Here is a 17,500-nt window from a genome sequence, read left to right as displayed (position 1 = left end):
AAAAAATGTATATGGGATCTCCCTTTTGTTTTTTTTTTTTTTTTTTTTATAGATATCGTCTCGGGGATGGAGACGGGAAGTTGATAAAATATATTCCTTTTCTTTGCTACCAATGCAAATCCCCTTTAACCTAGCTTTGCTCAGAAGACCCAGGATAACCTCTCTAACGCTATAAAGTACACAGATTTTTTTTCCCACCCCCGTCTTTTCCCTAGCTCTCGCAAACCTAAAACCCTCCTGTCTGCGAATTTAAAATCCCAGAGAATTAAGCCGCACGCGGCCCGTCTAGACAAACGATAGGGGGAGAATGAATCACCACTGATTTCAAGGCCGGGCTGGCCCTTGTTCGAAATGCAAAAGTATTTGCCCTTATTTGATTACTTTCTGCACAGAGAATAACAAAAAGAAAATGTTTACCTTTAATTTTGCTTATCCTAATGTTAAGAATGTTTTACGCTAACACTTTGTTTTTCCTTTTCTGACTTATTGACTCGTCTATCTTTTGTTATGGATAGAGCAGGGATAGGTTTAGCCACGTGGCCGAGGGATTTAAAAATTCCTGTTTAAACCTGCGACGTTCGCCAGAGAGAGAGAGAGAGAGAGAGAGAGAGAGAGAGAGAGAGAGAGAGAGAGAGAGAGAGAGAGAGAGAGCGCTAGCGCTAGCGCTAGCGCTAGTTTTGTTTCACATAAAAAAATAACACACGAAAATACTTTTACAATGCAGGATTTGCGATTAACAAGCAGTTCACAATATCTTCGTTTTGAAACTTACTCCCTAACCTCTGTTCTTCATGCAATGGCACATAACATTAAAATTTCTCTCTCGATCTGGGGTTTATCAGCCTACACGTGGACTCTTTTCTATCGCCACAAAGATAGTCAGATTTTATATATCCCTAACTACAATAACTAGTTCTACACAAATACCAGAAAATAAAATAAAATTTACCTTATTCCTGTTGTGGAGAATTTGGAAACCTTGCCTTAGATTGCTCATAAAAATATTAAGGAATTCAGATTCGTTTCTTTCATGATTTTCGCTTAACAATCTATACAACGAAATCCTGGTTTTAAGTCGCCATTATTCAAAATTCCACCTCGTCTCCTCCCAGAAAATACTCTTACATTGAAGATTTAGGCCTTGACTAGAGGACGAGGGTTTTGAACAAAGAAAAAAAAAGTTGAAAATTAAACTTCTCTGGCATAAGGCCGGGTTTACTGAAGAGGGAGGAATTTACATAAAAGCTGGACTCTAGTTTTTTAAAAGCACTATATTTACATAAATTTACAGAGGTGAACTTCTTTCAGTCCATCCGACCACGTGGGGGGAGCAGCCTGGCCACGTGTTTAGAAAAAATTGTGCAACGGAGCAAAATTGCAAGCTTCAAAGGACTTCCAAGTTCTACCACAGCCAGGCACAGCGTTTGTCTGCAAGTAGAGGGGGCATAGGCATAAGGCACACGTGAGCAAACTTTACTCACTGTTTTCTCTCAATCAAAAGGCCACTCAGGGGGAAATGAAATGAGTGGGAAATTTACACAGCAGAAACTATTTCGTGGCTTAGATTCACTAGGGGAATGTTACTAGTACCACAGGGGAGTAATTACAGAATTGAGCCCAGATGGCGAAGGGGAATGAAACACTGCACAAGTCGCCTTGGAAAATGAAATAAAAATACAAAGATAAAACAATTCCCTGGTTGAAATGGAATTTCCCTTACAGCACCTTTAGTGATGATGCTGGTTGTCTTCTTCTCTAAGTCTGGACACTATGGACTTTTAAAAATGTACTTGGGCTTCCCAAAGCATGGGAAAGCCAGGCCCAGGAGGGTGGGGTGGGGGGGGGGGGGGGGGGGGGGGGCGGGAGGAGCAGCATCTGGTAAGGGGCCAGTGGTTTGACCTCGCCGAGGCCTCATCGTCTTCTGAGAGCTCTCTCCTGGATTCAAGGCCTTTTCAAGCTTTCTCCTGGATAGCTCCTCCCACTGTGCCTGTAGGGGATATTCCAACAACCAATGGGAGAAGAGGATGGCTTTTCAAAAGAAAAAGGAGAATGGCTTCCTCCAAAATTGAAGGGGCAACTCTTAAACTTGGGTAAAAGACTGTTTCTTTCCTTGGTTCTGCTTAAATCTTGAACAATATAGTATATATATATGCAGTGGTACGTACCTCGAGATACGAAATTAATCCGTTCCGAGCCACCCTTCGTATCATGAGTTTTTCGTATCTTGAACCACATTTTACATGTAAAATGGCTAATCTGTTCCAAGCCCTCCAAAAACACCCCTGTAAATTTCATGATAAAGCTAAATTGACCTATAAACAATGAAATACTACAACAATTTGGACCATACAATACCTAACTAAAAAGTACTGCTAATTACCTGTAGATAAAGTGTATTAGTGTACAGTAGTACCTCGAGATACGAAATTAATCCGTTCCGAGGCGCCCTTCGTATCATGAGGTTTTCGTATCTTGGACCACATTTTACATGTAAAATGGCTAACCCGTTCCAAGCCCTCCAAAAACACCCCATTAAATTTCATAATAAAGCTAAATTGACCTATAAACAATGAAATACTACAACAATTTGGACCATTCAATACCTAAATTAAGACTATAAATGCAAAACCTGTAAATAAAGTGTATATTAGTGTACAAGAAATATTATTACTGTAACGTAAAATTTGGAAGCTTACCTTTCGAGTGAGGCTACGTACATACGTAACTATCCAAGGAAGATTGCTTCTGCCTACGTACTTTTTCACAATGTTCCTGTGTGAGCCTTTTCGGGGGGTGTCTTCTACAAATGATTGCACTTTATGAAAAGCGGCTTTAATTTCTGCCGTTTCTTTTTTTTATGTAATATGTACGTACGTACACTTTAAAAAATATACGTACGTACTACAACGTAACTATCCAAGGAAGATTGCTTCTGCCTACGTACTTTTTCACAATGTTCCTGTTTGAGCCTTTTTGGGGGGTGTATTCTACAAATAATTGCACTTTATGAAAAGCTGCTTAAATTCTGCCGTTTTTTTCTTTTTTTTTTTTATTTTACTTTTTTTTTTTTTTTTTTACTTTTTTTACTACGTAAATTTTTTTTTTTTTTTTTTTTTTTTTTTTTTTTTTTTTTTTTTTTTTTTTTTTTTACGGATTTCAACTTTCTTTTTTTGCACCTCATGACTCTGTTGGCCCTGGTGTCCATCAAAACCCTGTTCAACCAAATGCTCTCTCTGCAACTGATTTGGGTACTGAATGTTCGGCTGCTGACCTTCAACATAAACTGAAGTGCCTTGATTATACGTACACTACATACTGGTATGCATGTTGTAAATGATTGGTCTACACCCTCTGTTCAGCAGGGAGTGGAGATTCTACCAACCTTGCAAAGTTTCCAGTTATCCCATGAGAGAGACCTTGATCACTTATCCCATGTGAGAGATCTTGGTCACTTTTTTTTTAAATATTAGTATTACGTACACATTGACGATCCCGAAAACGAATACCGCGTGCTTACTATAACAATGGTGGTACCGAGTGGCCGAGCCACACCACCACGTGTACATAGTAGATGCATGATGGGAGGGACGCTGGCCAATAGGAGAGAAGGATTTCATGGCCGCGACTAGCATCAGGAACCAATGGGAGAGCAGGAGGATGGTGGCGAGTCTACTAGTATACTAAGATGGCGGCGCGCGGTGTGATTTTCAAAATTGTTATCCGGGCGAATCTCGGACTTTCAGAAATCTTTCGTATCTTGAAAACTTTACGTATGTAGAGCCGTTAAATTTTTTGTATTGGCTTTCGTATCTCGAGTTTTTTGTAAGTTGAGCCTTTCGTATCTTGAGGTACCACTGTACATGGTATACAAGAAATACTGTACGTACATACGTAGTAAAATGTGGAAGCTTACCTTTCGAGTGAGGCTATCTCCGAAAGTGGCGACAGAGGAGTAGGACAAACGGCAGATACGTACACTTAACTTTACAAAACACATAAAAAAATGTCAGAAAAACAAACTAAACTTTACAAAACACATTAACAAAACTGTAACACTCAACTTTACAAAAACTTAAAATAAAATTTTTTTTGGTCTTTTTTTTTATTTTTTACTTTTTTTTTTTTGTTACTTTTTTATACTTTACATATTTTACAAAGTTTCAATTTCTTCACCACCAAATGGATGCCAGTCCTTTTACGGAATTTTTCGAATCACCCACGAGAAGCCTTGAACTCTGGGGTTGCCGTCGATGTCCCCTCTCCTCCGTCGTCTTCGGCTTGGGCAATCAAATCACCGGATATAGCACTGGCCTTCTGGCAGATTGCCATCTCGGTTATCGTATCACCATCGATTTCTTTGTCCTCAATCCATAGAAGAAGCAGCCTTTCCATTTCATCATGCACATGGCTCCTCTTGTTGGACAAAATAGTCACGCTCTTGGAAGGTGTAGCTCCTTTGATGGCTTCCTTCTGCTTAAGGATGGTGCCTATCGTCGACGGATTTCGGCCATATTCCTTAGCGATCACACTCAACCGCAAGCCAGCTTCATACTTTTTTATTATCTCCATTTTTGTCTGCATAGAAAACATTCTCTTCTTTCTGTGAACTTCAGCAACTTTCTTGGGACCCATGACTATACTGTACGTAATTTGTAGTACGTATACTAATTAGGTTCTCACACAACACGATAAAGTAGCACAAGGAAATCACTAACACGAATTTACGTTGTGAACGAACGCATTCCGCCTGCGTACGATAAAACTGGTGAGAAGCAATGGCTGAAAAAGAACACTGCTACATACTAGTAAGTAGATGCATGATGGGAGGGATGCTGACCAATAGGAGAGAAGGATCTCATGGCAGTGACTAGCATCAGGAACCAATGGGAGAGCGGGAGGATGGTGGCGAGTCTACTCAGTTGCGGCGCGCGAGTTTCAAAAATTGTTATCAGTGGTCCGGGCGAATCTCGGACTTTACAGCAACAACCTTTCGTATCTTGAGCAATTTTTGTATGTAGAGCCGTAAAATTTTTCGTAATTGCTTTTGTATTTCGAGTTTTTCGTAAGTTGAGCCTTTCGTATCTCAAGGTACCACTGTATATATATATGTGTATATATATATATATATATATATATATATATATATATATATATATATATATATATATATATATATATATATATATATATATATATATATACAGGCGGCCCTCGGTTAGCGGCAGGGGTTCCGTTCCTGGCCACCGACGCCAAGCGATTTTCGACGCTGAGCGATTTTAAAGCCTACGGCCGCCGCACACCTTCTTTCGAAACACTAGACCAGTTAAAGGCACCGTAATCCACAACGGCGCAATAAGTAAAATTATATTTATGCAGTATAGTACTATAGAATTTACTGTACAGTACATGTGGGTGTTTAGAGTATGTAAAGATATAATAAAGTTTATACAGTGTACAGGTAGCTGTAGTGTTCAGGTTACGATCACTAGTCTTACGATAGTCCGATTTTATGAGAGATCAAATTACAATGGCCTAACTTTATCCATCTTCTAGTTACATAAGTTCAATAACAGCAAAAGAGAATGATGAAAGTATGGTTTTAACGTTATACTCGTTGCGTGAACGTGTACAGCCATGAACAACCGAACGAGAAACGACTTTTTTTTTTTTTTTTTTTTCCTAGTACAACTGAACTGGATAACATCTGTTTGGCTTGTTTTCGATCATCGTACTACAGTGCAACATTTGCCGTATTTGTTATAAATGGCGTTATGTATAGAATAGAACTGAGATATCTAATGTAAAATAACTTATTCGCTATAGATCAGAGATCAATATAGATAAAGATCAATCTAGAAAATATACCGTTAAATTTTAAATTTAAAAAACCTAGTTATACTGAAGTTGAGAAAAACTGTTCAAGCTGCTAATGACTATTATCGTACATCGGCAACAAGGATAAAACTGCAGTAAACGTCTGCCATCACACACAACTGTAGATAAAATTGGGATAAAATCATTTTAATCAAAACTACTGTGTTTGAAAGAACACATTTTACTGTTGGTTTCACGCCGATATAAGATAAATAACGTAAAGTTCGTTTTACGATGATATAAAGGATTATTACGAACGGAATCACGTAATTTTTTACGCAATAAACATGTCGCCAACGTAATCTGTTAACGAAAAAAATAGTAGTTCACATTCACAACGAGACATTCAATTCATATTTCCACCTAAAAACACGCTGTATAAGGAAAAATAACTTTGTCTCATATAAGTCAAGTATATAGATATTCGTTTATGCTAACTAAAAGCAAGAGCATTCGCATTTCGCTCAGAATTGCGTTATGGTGAAACAAACTCGTATTCATCAGCTGATTTCACACCACAACATTGGCCGCTCTTAAGTTTGCCGTAGTATTTTAAAATACAATAATATGAGAATACATACAATATTCTTGGATACAGTGAAATAATGTATAACTTTTTAAAGGATTTATGGAAAAGATGCATAATTAATTAAATAACACAATGCATTTTTCGGAACTGGCGGACAAGAACGAACATGAAAAACCATCCCCCGACAACGTAGAGCGTAGTTACAAAGGCTGCCTTAATTTGTATCTTATTTCTGTACAAAAATGAAAATACCTTTACGTAATATATTTTCATACACATTTTAAACATAAAACCATAAACATTTGAAAAATCGACACATCGATCGCTAAATTTGCACTCTTTTTAACTCGATATTTTCGGAAGAGCGGCAGACGGCGGCATACAAGAACGAACTTGAAAAAACATCATAGTCGATAACTTGAAGGGGAGTTTCAAAAGCTGCCTTTTTATCATATTTCTGCACAGAAATAAAAATACCCTATTCGTAATACATTTTCATACACATTTTAAAAAAAAAAACATTAAAAGCATAAATATTTATAAAAATCGACACATCGATCGCTAATTTGCACCTTTTTTTAAATGATATTTTCGGCCAGAGGGCGGCAGGCGGCGGCCCTTACAAGAAAGAACATGAAAAATATCGTATTTGATAACGTGAAGGGCAGTTTCAAAAGCTGCATTTGATCATATTTCTGTACAGAAATAAAAATGCCTTTCACGTAATACATTTTCATACTCATTTGTAAAAACAAAAGCATGAACCTTTATGAATCGCCACATCCATAGCTAAATTTGCACTTATGTAACTCGCTATTTCGGCATAGAACAGCATCAGAGGCATATACCCTCTAATACCTACGTAATAACTCTCCATAAAATTTGTTGAATATAATTTGCATAACCTTTATGGTCTGAACGGCATTTCTACAAATGTATGAACTCGTTAGACAACGGCGCTAGCGGCGCTGTTAACTGAAAATTTGTGCCGTAAAGATACCTTTAAAATGCCTTATTTTTTTTAATGGAATATTTTTGACGACCGCCGTAAAAACGATTCGCCGTTGAGGTGATTGCGCCGTTAAACCGCGGGCTGCCTGTATATTATATCTATATATATATATATATATATATATATATATATATATATATATACTATATATATATATCTATATATATATATATATTAAAAGATTTTTTTTATTTCCAAGAACGGATACTGCTGTTAACCATTATGTATCAAGAATGCTTTTGTATTCAAACTTATTCTGTATAAATATTTTTTTACAAATTAGGTACAACTTAGAATAAAAGGCTTTTAAAAGTTTTCTTGTTTATTTCCTTCAGCTGATCTTGAAGTTTATCGTTTTGTGTCAAGAATACATTTGCTTGCAAAGCTGTTTTTTAATTTGTAGTCTTTTTGTAAAGTAAGTAAAATTATTTAAGAGCAGGTGTGCACAAATCTTTCATACTGCCATGAAATTTAATATTATACCAGAATTTTGCACTTACTTAAATCAGTTTTAAATATACAGACTTGGAGGTCTGTATCCATGAAAGTTCATGAGATGAATATTTGTTAAGTACTGCTGCACATTGAATAATTTTAATAATGGGTTTATGGGTTCCAAGCTGATATAAAAAAGCAAACAAATGTTTTCTGGTAATTCTGGCTTCTTGTCTTTATTATAATGTTCTTTTTAAAGGTAATGGGTAACTTTGATGTAAACCAAACTTGCACCGGCTGTCCCATTTTTTTTTTTATCAAAGTGAAGATATGGAATCCTCTCAGTTTTTTTTTATATTGAAAGTAGGTAGGTTTTTTCATATTTATGAAAGTAATATTATTCTGGATTTATCGTTCATTGAACTAGTCAAGATTTTTCATTTGTAGGATTACTAATGGAATTAGTTCTCTACTCTTTTCCATCTTATACACTTAATTTTGTGTTCTCAACCTGTCTAGGTTGTCTTGTTTCCTTATTTTGTACAAAGAATTTTGGGCTTTCTTACAGGTATTCATCATATTGCTTCCATAAGTATAGTGCTCTAACTAAATGTCCTCCAAACCAATATTAATACTAAGATTTTATTTTTTATTTTTTGGCATTGGTAAAAACTTAATTTACTCTTCTTGTATTCAGGAACATTGAGTGCAGTGCATCTATTTTGTGTACCTTTTGCCTAAAAGTTTATACCAAGAAGCTTCATTCCAGCCTTATATTTTCCTAGTTACTGTGAATCGCATTTTTACAGGCTAGGTATGAAATGTGTGTTAAACAAGTTAATGCAAAATGTAACTTGTTTGTGGTTTCAGGGGGAGTGGGCGGTGAATATGTTGAAGCCTTATCTCAGGTTATTGGTGCACCATCTGGAAATGATTCTAATCCAGCTAGCAAAGCAACTGCAGTTAGTGAAGAACAAAGCCAGCTGGATGCTACAGTTGACATTTTAGTTACTAAGGCTCCAGATTCAATTAATTTGAACCAAGATGAAATCCAGAAATTACAGAGAGAGGATAGTGCCTCAAATCTTAAAAAAGAGAAGAGGCACTCTGTATCATCTGGAAGTAAACTCAAAAGTGGAAAAACTTCTAAGGAAAATGATAAGGACTGTGTGCTTTTCACTTGTGGACATCATTTCACAGAAAAGGAGTTCAAGGTAAATTTTACATAGGTTGTTTGTTGGTTTCAGTTGTTTACTCCCTCTTGAATGTCTGCTCAACTTTAATGATAAATATTGATTAGTGAAGCAGGGTGAGTACTTTCTATATTTTTAAGGCCCAACTTAATTTTTAATTGAAAAAGTGATTCATCCTGATATTTTTCTGAAAATTTTGTCTTGAACAATATTTGTTCACACTTGAGTTAGTTTACATATATTGTAGACTCCCTATGGAAATTTTGAAAATAAATAAATATTTCAGAATTGTAAATTGCATACCTACAGTTGAAATTGCATTTTAGAGTTATTGTTTAAAATTTTGTAACAAAACTTGAGATGTCAGATGCTCTAATTTTTAAGAGAAGATAAAATGTTAATTTAATGTTTGTCCACCACTTTCATTTGTAATGTATATGAAATGCTAATACCAGTGCAAAGTAGTATTGCACCTGAATTCAAAAGTTCTAAATAGCCATGTCTGTGATTTCACATTTTCCATCTCTTTATATTTATGTAGTGTTCTTAGCCAAATCAGAAGAAGGGGATATTTAAACTGACGTGGTTAATACAACATGCTTGTGCTTTGGGTAATTTTTATCTAAAATTTTGTAGCTGAGTGAAACAAGTCTGAGGGCTTCATTCTTGTATCCCAGCAAGCTACAGAGCAGAAGTGCTATGCCCAATTTCATTTGTCATATGATGGAAAAGAAAACATACCAAGTCATAATTTTTTCAATTAGCATGTGCAGGAAATATAAGAATACAGTTAATTTACTCGTTTTAAGTGACAGAAAATAAATACTATTTGAGCTCAACCACAGAAAATTAATCCCTTGCCCTTCATTACTATATAAAACCCATAAGTTTTTCCTTTGATAAATTGAGATATTTATTGCAGAAATATAGAAAATAGACTTTAATTTCATCCTATGGCAATGTCTAGCATGGATGTCAAATTTGCATTCAACTCATGAAAGTGGATTTTATATTTGAGTACTCAACACTTAAAATTATTGTCAATTGGATTTTGATTGTTTAGTGCAAAACAATCAAAAGCCAATTGACAGTAATTTTAAGTGTTGGGTATTCAGATACCAAGTTAGGTCAATTGCTTTCCAAGTTGTAACAGTGGGATAGATAGCTACTTCTTAGATTTTAACACTGTTTATCCTTATTTATTTGTTTGTTACTAAGGATTATTTGCTGAATGTTCTTTTGGTATCTTGCACTTTATCTTGCACTCTCAAGTGTGTTTTTCGAGTAAGGTTAGTTTTCAAATCTCAAGTTTGTTTGCAAAGCATAAAACATATTTTCTCAACTTCAAAGGGCAGGTTTTAAAAGTTTTCTCATCATTTTCATGTTTCCAGACTAAGGTATTACCACAGATGGAAACTTCCGTGATGACAGTACCAGGCCTCTTAGGAAAGACTGCAAGAGTTCTTCTTGATCAGTATCACAGTGATCAGCCGGAAATGGCATGTCCACATTGTGTACTGGCTCACCTCACTATCAAACTTACAAAGCACAAACAGACTTAAGATATTTTCATATGCAAGTATAAAGGTATGATAGGCATTAAACTAATTTAGTTTTTCTTGTGTTCAGTAGTTTTAGCATAAGATTATCAGTGTAATTTTTTGTTTTAAATATGTATACAAGTCCCAGAAAAGCATAATGAAATTTTTTGTTTCATGTAAGAATTTCATAGTAGTAACATTCCTGTCAGCTCCCCTCCAGTTTGAGTACTTTTGAGTTAACCCCAGTCCTAAAAGCTCTCATTTTTTTTACATAAATGCCAGCTCTTAGACTAAAGCAAGCTTTGAGACCTCACCCTCATGCCTTAATTGATTTTCATACCTTAAGAGAACTCTTCATGTGTCACTTTTTGTAATTTGCTTGTCTTCTTTGTATGAACTCCATATACAGTACATGATAAAGTAATTATCCATTAATGAAATGTAATGAATATAATTATGTTAATTAGTAAATATAGTGCATTGTACATATACCAAAGGTTTCCGACAATGACTTATGATAGTCTAAGCTCTAGTAGCTCTACAGTGTTTTAGATGGTCTAAAAATTTAATTAATTTTTGAGTGACTTGCAAAATAAATTATATTGCTGTATAATATATTTTTTAAAAAGCACTGCACACACAGATTTGAAGGAAATATGTATTAGACTTTTAATGCGGTAGTACCATAATGCAGTAGAAAATGGTAGCTATATGTTCAGTATAAAATTAGCATGTATATATATATATATGTATATATGTGTGTATATATACTTACACATATCCATCATGTTGCCATGCATTTGGTTTTATATATATATATATATATATATATAACATACATACATACATACATACATATATACATTCACACAGGTACTTCTTGTTTTAACAACTGGGTTCCATTCCAGTGACCACGTTGTTAACGAATTCGTTGTTAAACATGTTATTCTCTTTATTTCAACTAATACCATTAATTTTCAGTCATATACCCAGAACTAGTTTCCAGCACAGCCTACTACTTGGCAAAGTTGTAATAACTCTTTTTATCATTTTATTACACATATATTTTATCTTCATCATTTTATAACTTCATATAATGTATAATTTTCTTTAAAATAGTGTACTTTATTTAACACATTTGGCCTACATTCCTGAGCTAGCTTACTAGTACTAAGTCAATACAATACTAAGTCATATTCTAAATTTGGTATTTCATAATAATCGCTATTAGTTTCTTCGTAATTTATTTTCATTGTAGAGGGTAGTGAGATGAAAAAAATAATGAACGAATTTCGGCAATCACGACATTTGAAAGTCGCCGTCAAAATGTAAACAAAACACAATGCCATCTATTGAGGAAAGTGAACACTAAACTATTCACTAATGGGATAAGCATTTTCTAGCATTGATAAAGATTTACACTGGCACTTCTTACCTCTAGTGCCATCTGATCTCATGGGTGACATATCAAATACGTATGCAAATACACAGTTGTATAAAAGAATGATCAAACTGTATTACATGTAAGTCTTTCAAGCATACTAAGAGTAAGGAATTCATGTATGGCAAATGCCTCATTGTTTTGATTAAAAGGATCGACTTGGTAGGACTTCTCAAGTAGAATATTTTAAAAAAATATTTATTTTGAAGTTAATATAAAAAACATATTTGACTTCACAGATTTTCTTTTCACTACTTGGAATTATTCTCACTAAAACAAAGGAGATATGGCATAATTTTGCTGTCTTCAAGTTGTAAACAAACGTGGTGCCACACATTTGCCCGCACAACGAACAGATGGCAGTTGAATCAAGCCAACCAGTGGAGTTCCCAGACCATAGAATCCCAAATTTAAGAGGTTCAACTGAATAGCTTTTCTTTACAAAGTATATTAAAGCATTATTTATTGTTTTAGCCATAGATTTCAAGGTTTTCAAAGCCTAGGCTCGGCTAGATTATTGGCACTGAATAGCCTTTCTCTTGGCCACCATTGGCAGTGTTTTTATTTTTATTTTATGGTTTTTGTTTCTCTCTCTTCATGTTGTCGTTGTAACTGCTAGTTGTCGCAAAATGAGTACATAGTTAAATGAGGAGTACCTGTGTGTGTGTTTGTGTGTGTATATATATATACATATATATATATATATATATATATATATATATATATATATATATATATATATATATATAAAGATATATGCCACGAAGGGAAATAAACGACGGAGTATCCGCGAGACCTTTCGACATTAAACATGCTTTACTAAGCTTAGTAAAGGACGTTTAAGGTCGAAAGGTCTCATGGATACTCCGTCATTTATTTTCCTTCATGGCATATATCTTTTTTATGGATTTATCACGTTCCTAACTTTCGTGATTCAGTTATACATATATATATATATATATATATATATATATATATATATATATATATATATGTATGTATGTATGTATGTGTATATATATATATATATATATATATATATATATATATATATATATATATACACACACACACACACACACATATATATATATATATATATATATATATATATATATATATATATATATATATATATATATCACAGGAAAATGATAGTCAGAAGTCCAAGCGCTTTCGTCTTTACTAAGACATTGTCAAGGAACGAATGAAATACAGTTGGAGAGAAAGTTATCAAGTAAACAACAAGATCAAGAATACCAGATGGTTAATTGTCAACAAGGTAAAAATTAAAGAGATAATCCAGGATTATCGGATATCACACGGTCACAAACCTAAACATAGATTTAACCCTAACAGAAGCTACAAAGTATCCGTATAGTCCAAAACATGTAAAAACTGATGATATTAATGTTTTTGCTTATATTTATCTGCAACTTTTTCATTATGAAGGCATGAAGTTTAAATAAACCAAGACTTAAATTTAGAACATTTCCATAATTTGACTTGATGAAACAAGATTCAATTAAATTCCTTTTAACTGTCGTTACATGGGATTAAGGCTCTTGCTTGACTCCAGTTAATAGGATGATCTAAATCTCTCATATGTACAAATAATGCATTCAATATTTGCCCAATTCTCACAGAATATTGGTTCTGTTTGTGAAAGATATTTACCAGTTTGTGCGTAATAGACCTTATCACACTTTTTGCAAGGAATTTCATATTGCAGCCTGTATGATCTTTATGGGAATTTTTTATTACTAAACTCTTGACATTAATATTACTGAAAACAACATTTATGTTAAAAAGCTTTAAAATTCTAGGAATTTCTAAAAACCTTCCATCATAGGGTAATTTTAGAATGTTATGCTTACTAAATTCAAGTTTGTCATTAGTTGAATAAAATGTTTTTCTAGCCCTTTTCCTTGCCACATCTACAAAAGTCCTTGGGTATTTAAGTTTCAATGCAATATCATAAATAGTTTTAATCTCAGCGTCAATAAACTGCGGGCTACAGACACGTAAAGCCCTTAGGAACATCCCAGAAAAAAACAGAGTATTTAATATTTTGATGGTGATTGGAGTAGTAATGAAAAAAAAAGAGGCAATGTTAGTTGATTTCCAAAAGACTGAAAAGGTGAAATTACTATCATTTTTATGGAGAGTTACATCAAGAAAATTCAAATTACAATTTCTTTCTTCCTCTATAGTAAATTTTATAGAAGGGACTAAATTATTGAAATTATTATTTAATTCCTGGAGATTTTTGTGAACTGGCCAAATACAGGGAATATCATCCACAAATCTAAACCATATAACTTTATGGGGCAAAATTCTTGGTAAGAGTTTTATCTAAAAAAATTCCATGTAAATATTGCTAAGGACAGGAGATAAGGGTTTACCCATAGCCATACCAAACTTTTGTACACAAAATTCCTCATTAAAACAAAATTTACTATCTTTGATACATAACCTTATGAGACTAATGAGGTTTGCTACAGTTAAGGAAATATCATGACATTCCAATTCATCCTCCAAAAATTCAAGTAAATCATCTACAGGCACTTTTGTAAATAAAGACATCAAAACTAACCATATTAAAATTAAAATTAAAATTCAAACTATTCAATTTGTTTATAAAAATCAACATTGTTTTTTACATTTATGTTAGAAATGTTTCCTACCAAAAGTGTAAGAATTTTTACAAGCCATTTAGAAAAATTATACGTAACTGAGCCCACTGTACTAATCAGTATCATTTAGCAATGCTATTATTTTAATGACATAGTCACTTTTATTCATTATTACCATTGCATTAGGCTTACCTGCCTTTGTTACTTGCACTGTTTCGTCTCTTTTTCTTTTTGTTCTTATAAGCTTGGAAAAATCTTGCAGGTATTAATGAATAAAAGTGACTATGTAAGTAAAATAATGGCATTGCTAAATGATACTGATACTTACATGAAACAGGTCTGATACTACACAGACAGTGAACTCCCATTTTAATAAAACAAATTAAATCCATTCTAAAGGGCTTGGACCATTTAATTAAACTGTTTACACCTCGATGCACCTCCCTATCTTATATGTATGGTTTAGTCAAGACACAAAATCAATAACCCTATCAGACCAATAATTTCAATAATTTAGTCCTTATATAAAATTTATTGTAGAGGAAGATAGGAATTGTAATTTGAATTTTCTTGAATGTAACTGTCCATAGAAATGATAGAAATTTCACCTTTTCAGTCTTTCGGAAATTAACTAATATTGCCTCATTTGTTCATTACTACTCCAATCACCATGAAAATGTAAATTCTCTGTTTTTTCTGGGATGTTCCTAAGGACTTTACGTGTCTGTAGCCCGCAGTTTATTGACGCTGAGATTAAAACTATTTATGATATTGCATTGAAACTTAAATACCCAAGGACTTTTGTAGATGTGGCATGGAAAAGAGCTAGAAAAACATTTTATTCAACTAATGACAAACTTGAATTTAGTAAGCATAACATCCTGGATTATCTCTTTAATTTTTACATTTCTGACAATTAACCATCTGGTATTCTTGAAAATGTTGTTTACCTGATAACTTTCTCTACAACTGTATTTCATTTGTTCCTTGACAATGTCTTAGTAAAGACGAAAGTTCTTGGATTTTTTACTATAATTTTCCTGTGGTATTCTTATATATATATATATATAATATATATATATATGATATATATATATATATATATATATATATATACATATATTATATATATATATATACAGATGGTACCTCGAGATATGAAATTAATCCATTCCGGGGCGGCCTTCGTATTATGAGTTTTTCGTATCTTGGAACACATTTTACATGTAAAATGGCTAATCCGTTCCAAGCCCTCCAAAAACACCCTAGTAAAATATATTTCAGGCCTGAAACACATGTTCATGGGTTACAACGCCGATCCGACGAAAGAAATATGACTCCAAAAAGGCAAAATACTGTACATACTTGAGTAATATTCAACTGCATGTAATGTTCAACCCCATTTTTACTGCATATATTAGGACTTTAGCATATGTCCCTTAGCAATAAGCCTAGCCTATGTTAGCGGTTGCTACTGTAGCCTAGTCTATGATTCTGACATCTAAACCTAAGAGCTAAAAGCTTAGAATATGCCAATAAAATGTATAAATAATCAGTATGTACTCATTTCAAATAATTATTAATTAATCATTAACTATAATACACAAACAAACAAAAACCAAACCTTCCAATCAATTGTTTACATTCAGCTCTTACCCGTCTTACGAGTATCGAACGAGCGCCTAGCAATCATTTTTCCTAGCACACAGTAAGCCATAAATTGTCATTAGCATCTCTCTTCAACTAATGAAACTACCAAACAGTATAATAACCATTCATTTCTATTCTTTATTCTATCTTTACCTAATGGAGATACCGAGTTACTGACAGCTATAATGAAACATACTTATACGTAACGTAATAATAAAACAGAAGAAGAATTCTAAAAAATACGTATATGTTGGCAGTCTGATTTATTTTATAGTTTATGATATCTAATTCACAATTTTTTAATTAAATGTATTGCATGTACTCATTTCAAATAATTATTAAGTAACCATTAACTATAATAAACAAACAAACAAAATAAAAGCTTCCAAACGTCTGTCTACATCCAGCACTTACGAGTATCGAACGATCGACAAGCAATTACTTTACACAGTAAGCCATAAATTTTCATTATCTCTCTTCAACTACTGAAACTACCAAACAGTATACAGGCAGTCCCCGGGTTACGACGGGGGTTCCGTTCTTGAGACGCGTCGTAAGCCGAAAATCGTCGTAAGCCGGAACGACGCTTGGAAATATGTCTTAAACTAATAAAAAGTTATAAAAACCTTACTTGTAATCCTTTGGTTACACTACATGTTGTTTCCTGTAGTTTTATGTACAACCTGGAGTTATTTTCATAAAAGAATGCTGGTTCTTGAAGGTAAAAACTATTGTAATCCTCTGGTGACACTACATTCTTGAAGTTTTATGTACAACTTGGAGTGATTTTGCCAAATCTTGAGGGCTACAAGAACAGCTGATTACTATTTACGTATCATATAGACTAATTAAAGTAAACGTATCTTTAAATAGGCTTATATATTAGTATCAACAAAACATTTCCTGCTATGAGTCAGAGGCCGTTTAATGAAACGAACACTTCTCTGTCCTATCTGTTCAGAAAATAAATGTTACGTCAATCCCCGAGACGGTGACCATTGTTGCCAAGGCGTCTCTCTCTCTCTCTCTCTCTGATCAAAATTACTACTGGATAATGTCTCTCTTTGGATACTTCGATTTTGCCAAATCTTGAGTGGGCTACAAGAACAGTTGATTACTATTTACGTATCATATAGACTAATTAAAGTAAACGTATCTTTAAATAGGCTTATGTTATTAGTATCAACAA

The 17,500-nt window shown here is 33.7% G+C and overlaps 1 protein-coding gene across 1 annotated transcript in view; it reads left to right on the top strand.

Annotated features, from left to right (window-relative positions):
* The window catches only part of LOC135224546 (uncharacterized), a 387,606-nt gene that overhangs the window by 347,220 nt on the left and 22,886 nt on the right, over positions 1 to 17,500 (top strand). The window contains exons 13-14 of the mRNA XM_064263643.1: positions 8,721 to 9,064; positions 10,435 to 10,630. Coding sequence (XP_064119713.1) covers positions 8,721 to 9,064; positions 10,435 to 10,605 — 515 coding nt within the window. The 3' untranslated portion in view covers positions 10,606 to 10,630. The remainder of the gene's footprint in view (positions 1 to 8,720; positions 9,065 to 10,434; positions 10,631 to 17,500) is intronic.

The sequence above is a fragment of the Macrobrachium nipponense genome, chromosome 12 (genome assembly GCF_015104395.2).
Source record: "Macrobrachium nipponense isolate FS-2020 chromosome 12, ASM1510439v2, whole genome shotgun sequence".
NCBI classification, from domain to species: Eukaryota; Metazoa; Arthropoda; class Malacostraca; order Decapoda; family Palaemonidae; genus Macrobrachium; species Macrobrachium nipponense.
Note: the sequence above shows the minus strand (reverse complement) of the source record. Positions and strands in the feature narration are given on the sequence as shown.